At 41.6% G+C, this 5,343-nt stretch overlaps 1 protein-coding gene across 1 annotated transcript; it reads right to left on the bottom strand.

Annotated features, from left to right (window-relative positions):
* Positions 1-2,516: 2,516 nt before the first annotated feature.
* Positions 2,517-2,795, bottom strand: LOC118850820 (40S ribosomal protein S28-like). The gene has a single exon (XM_036760474.1). The coding sequence runs from the start codon at positions 2,793-2,795 to the stop codon at positions 2,517-2,519; it is 279 nt and encodes a 92-aa protein (XP_036616369.1).
* Positions 2,796-5,343: the final 2,548 nt, after the last annotated feature.

Below are 5,343 nucleotides of genomic sequence, written 5' to 3'. Positions count from 1 at the left end.
GTGTGTGTGTGTGTGTGTGTGTGTGTGTGTGTATAATAAGTACACAATAAATACAGTCAATAAATTAACATGAATTGATTAAGTGCCTGCTGTGTACCAGGCACTATCCTAGGTGCTGAGAATTCAAACACCAAGAGAAAGAAAGAAAGAAAGAAAGAAAGAAAGAAAGAAAGAAAGAAAGAAAGAAAGACAGGAAGAAAGAAAGAAAGAAAGAAAGAAAGAAAGAAAGAAAGAAAGAAAAAAGGAAAAGAAAAGAAAAGAAAAGAAAGGACAGAAAGAGTTTTTGCTCCTCCAAGGGATTTAAATTCTGTATGTGGAGGGATACAACCCATTTGTTTCTTCATTGATTCAACCTTCAGTAAGTAGCTATTATGCACTCCAAAGAATACTGTTGTGATTAAGTGCCTACTATATGTAAAGCACTATATTGAGCCCTGTGGATACCAAGACAAAAGTGAAACTCCCCACCTTCAAGAAGTTTATATTCTGTTCATCACAGGTAATTCTCTCCAGGAGGCTAAGCATCCCCTGGGAACATTAAGGCTATTCTGTATCAGAGCCTAGTCTTATCTAATCTTTGTATCATCCTCAGGGCCTAGCCCAGTGGTCTGTATACAATAGGCATAAAATAAGTGTTTGTTGGATTTCATTATATTACTGAGGATGGACTTTCTGACCGTGGGCTGAAGGACTTGGCCTGGCCTCAGAATTCTGGAGGGTTGTGCCCTCAGACCCCTTTGGCCATCTGGTAAGATGGCTGTACTTAAATGTTTTGATCTGTGATCTCTTTGACGTGGGCTGTACCTGTAAAAGTACAGACCACTCTCATCCTACATGACTCTTGTCTCTTCCTGTAAGTCTTCCTTACGGAGTCCACTCAGTATGACGGGCCTCCCTCTAGATCTTGTTTTCAAGATACTAGTGGTGCTTGGGGGCTGTCTTTGGGTAGCCCCCATTGGCTAGCTTTTCCTCTCTCTCCCTCACTTCATGACTGACCCACCATCTTTCCTGGTCATCCATCTCTCTGGTGGCATCCTTTGTGATACTTTGTTGTTGTTCAGTCATTTTCAGTCATGTTGACTTCAAGACCCCATTTGAGATTTTCTTAGCAGAGATACTGGAGTGATTTGCCATTTCCTTCTCCAGCTCATTTTACAGATGAGGAAACTGAGGCAGACAGGGTTAGGTGACTAGCCCAGGGTCACATAGCTAATAAGTGTCTGAGGCTAGATTTGAACTCTGGAAGATGAATCTTCTTTACTCCAGGCTCAGCACTCTATCTGCTGAGCCCCCTAGCTGCCCCCTTGTGATATTTAGAGGCAACAAAATAGGAGTGCAAGAGTTGGAGTCAGGAAGACTGGGTTCAAATTCTGCGTCAGATACTTACTAGCTGTGTAAGTTTGGCAAATCTCTGTCAGCTCCACTTCCTTCACCTATAAAAAGGGGGATGATAACTTTGCCCAACTCCCAGGGTTGTCATAAGAATCAAATGAGATTATATATACATTTATATAATATATATAATATAAATATTATATACAATATAAATATATATAAAGATTATATATATATATATATATATATATATATATATAAAATGTTTTGAAAACCTTAACACACTAAATAAATGCTAATTCTTACTTCCTCATTGGTGATGTGCTGCTGCAGCCTCTGCATGCCCACCCATTGAGAAAGCAAGCATTAAGATACCCATTATACATGTGAAGACATGCAAAACACATTTCTATACTAGCCATGTTACAGAAAAAGCAAGAAAAATAAAATGAAAAAAGCATGGTTCAATCAGAACTTGGAGTTCATCGGTCTCTCTCTGGGGGTGGATGCACTTTTTATGGTGAGCCCTTTGGAATTGAAGAAACTGAGACAAACAGACTGAATGACTAGCTAGTATAAATGTCTAAGGTAGGATCTGAACCCAGGCCTTCCTGACTGCAGAGCCAGGGCTGTGGGCACTGCAGTGCTTAACTGCGGGAGGCCCAGGAAAGGCTTTCCATGGAAAGAGGCACTTGTCACATACAGTTAATTAACTATTTCGATTTTTACCTACAGTTATTTCAATCTCAGTTGCCTAATGTCCAAACATGTGAATATCTTTACCCTCCCCTTGTTCTATGGTCTGATTTCTCTACTGCAAAGCCAAAGTGGAAGAAAAGGATTTGCTGTAGGAAGGCGTTATTACTAAGAGAAGGAGGCCCTTCTTTTTAACTCTGGTTTTGGAGAGGCTGGCTGTCCGGGTGGGCTTGGACAGCAACCTCTCCAGAAGGTTTTGTTGGACAGGGCCAGGGGGCTGGGTGGAGCCGGAAACTTGGCCTGGCTCCTGAGCCCTCCTCCAGCTCAGCCACTGGCCACCACTCAGAGTGGGGAGGGCACTGGAACTGAAGCACATTTTTTCACCCTTCAGGCTTTTAACTCCTTTTCTTCCTGATTCACACATCTTCCTTTGTCTTGTCTTCCTATATTTTTCCTTCTAAATGCCTTTTATTTTTTACTTTATTTTACACTAGACCAGGCCTGTACAACCTGCATTTGCTTGGGCTGCCTAAAATCCTCTGGCAGGCCCGCTCTAGTCTTAAGGCCTCCCCTGCCCTCAATGCAGCTTCCAGATCAATGTCCAATAGGGTGAGTCTGTCCTCTTCCCAGATGGGGCCCTTCACGTTTGTGATGATGGATCCGCTCATGTCTTCCATGAACTCTGTGTGCCACGGTGGACCAGTCCTAACCAGCACCTTGGTGACCTGGGCCAGCTCGATGGGATGCGCATGGCTGGTGTCCATGATGGCTGTGGCTATTGGTTGAGGAAGAGATGAAAGAACCCATCTATAGATTTTCAATGTATATTAGTAAATGCTTAGATGAAGCGGCAACATCATGTATTGGAATAAGGCTGCACTGAGAATCAGGAGATATGAATCCAGTCCTGGCTTTATGATTAAATAACTATATAATCTTGGGCTGATCCTTTCTTAACTTTTCTGGGTGTTAGATTCCTCATGAACAAAATGAATGAGTTATATCATGTCCATACTTCCCTCCTGAATTTCCATGAATGCAGAACAAAGGGCAATTCCTCCGTAGGCCGATGCAATTCCAAGAAGTAATCAGTGGATAAGTAGTTCTCTATTCTGTAACTGTAGGTCGGTACCTTGAAGAAAGGATGACAGACCAAAGCATTACGGCAATTAAAAGAAAGTGAAGAAAGGAAGGAAGGAGGAAGAAAAGGAAGGAAAGGAAGAAAGGAAGAAGAAAAGGAAGGAAAGAAAGAAAGGAAGGAAGGAAAGGAGGAAGGAAGGAAGGAAAGAGGAAGAGAAAAAAGGAGGGAAGGAATAATGAATAAGAAGAATCAAGCTAAACAAATGTGTATCTTGACTCCTCTCATCTCTCTGTCAGGGGATGGGCAGCCTTCTTCATTATTGGTTCTCTGGAATCAGTTGATTATTGAGTTCTTATGTCTTTCAAAGTTCAGTTTTACAGAGTTGTTAAAGTATCAATTGTTCTGGTCCTGTTTATTTCATTCTTCATCAGTTTATATAAATCTTCAAAATTGTTCATTTTTATAATATTGATTTTCTAGTACAAATAGTTCCTGCGGTTTTGCTCACTTCACTCTGTATCAGTTCATTCAAGTCTTCCCAGGTTTCCCTGAAGCATTCCCTTTCCTTTCTTATAGCACTATAGTATTCCATGACATTTATACCCCATAATTTATTCAGCCATTCTCCAGTTGACAGACACTTCTTTTGTTTCCAATTCTTTGCCACCACAGAAAGAGCCACTATAAAAATTTTATGCACATAGGACCTTTTCCTCTTTCTTGGATCTCCATGGGGGTATAGGCCTAGGCAGACAGTAGACATGACAAACACAGCAAAAAGATTTCTGTTGTGTCACACAAATTATCATAATGTTGGTTGTTTGCATTTTCTTTCAAAGTAATGTGTTTGTGTGTAGGAGGAAGGGGAGGAGTATGAAGAGTATCACAGACACAACAGCATTTGTGTCTCACTGTGCGGCCCGAAGACATTGGAAGGCCCAAGGTACCTCGGTAAAGCAGCCTATACTCCTTTTCTGAACCCAGTTCAAGGAGAGCCAGAAAGACTTCTTTCACACAGCAGCTTCTTTGACATTTCTGGGCTCTGACCTTGGAATTCTGTATCTGTCCAAAGGAGGACCTCTGGAGGGTGACAGAGGTCAGAATTCTCCTTTGCATTTCTAAGGCTCTTTCCTCATCCCCATCTTGAGTATTAAAATATCACTTGGCCCAGAACTTGGTTTGAAGAGTCTCCAAGGCCCTTCTCTGGTTTCCCTTCAATTCTTAAGATATTTGGATAACGATATATATAAATGGTATACATATATGTATAGATATAGGCATATGCACCTATAGGTACAGAAGATAGAGACAGCTGAAGTATATATGTGTATATGCAGATGTACATTATATAGATATGATGATATAGATATGGAGAGAAATGGATTTATTACAAAGCTGTCCAAAGACCACTTTTCTCATTTACACAGTAAAATTGCTGGATTGCTGAGGTCTCTCCCAGTTCTCACATTCTCTTATTCTAGAAAATTAAATAATTAATAATAAAAGCCAGTATAAAATAAATGCCCAGTGCATGGGGTATCCCAAAAGTTTCAGTGCAGTTTTAGTCCCTCTATAAACATTTATTAAGTGCCCACTATGTGCCAGGCATTGGGCTAAATGCTTCTTCTGTAAAGGCTCTTTGGTGAAATAAGTGGAAGCCAGATTCACTGCAGCAGGACCCAGAGTGTCTCCACGGTCCAGGCAGAAGAAGCTTAGGGACTCTGGGACTTGGCAGGGGCCAAATCATAATATCAAGGCCAACACCTTTTCCTGGAAATGGAAACTGGCCTGTTTGCAAAACTGACCTTGCTTTTCTATCGATTGAGGTTCTGAACAGTGCCCGCTTTGAAATGTATCTCTGGGCAAAGATACAGCAACTAAAAAGTTGCAAGCTAGTGCAGCCAACTCTTTATTGTTTTTTTTTTCTTAAATGTAGTGGAAGGGACCGCCACTCTGATCCGTGGTCCTCTTTCTCTCTCTGTCCCTCAGTGGCCTGATAGATGCACCCCTGCCCCACCTTTCACTCCCTTCATTCCCATCCACTGTGGCTCTTGACATGCCATCCTCTTCATTAGCTTCACCCCCTCTCGCCAACTCCAGAAGAATTAACCAGGCAAAAAAAAAAAGGTGGGTGGAAGAGAGGAAAAGAGATGCTCATAGGTGTGGTTATGTCCTTTACTCAGCTAGATGGCTTAGAGTCAGGGTGACTCGAGTTCAAATCTGGCCTCAGA

This window comes from Trichosurus vulpecula, chromosome 5, assembly GCF_011100635.1.
Source record: "Trichosurus vulpecula isolate mTriVul1 chromosome 5, mTriVul1.pri, whole genome shotgun sequence".
In the NCBI taxonomy this organism is placed as follows: domain Eukaryota; kingdom Metazoa; phylum Chordata; class Mammalia; order Diprotodontia; family Phalangeridae; genus Trichosurus; species Trichosurus vulpecula.
The sequence above is the reverse complement of the archived record's forward strand: the minus strand, read 5'-3'. Positions and strand labels throughout refer to the sequence as shown.

What these genes read in the sequence shown, in the direction of transcription:
- LOC118850820 (XM_036760474.1), bottom strand. Translation starts at nt 2,795, where the DNA reads ATGGACACCAGCCATGCGCATCCCATCGAGCTGGCCCAGGTCACCAAG.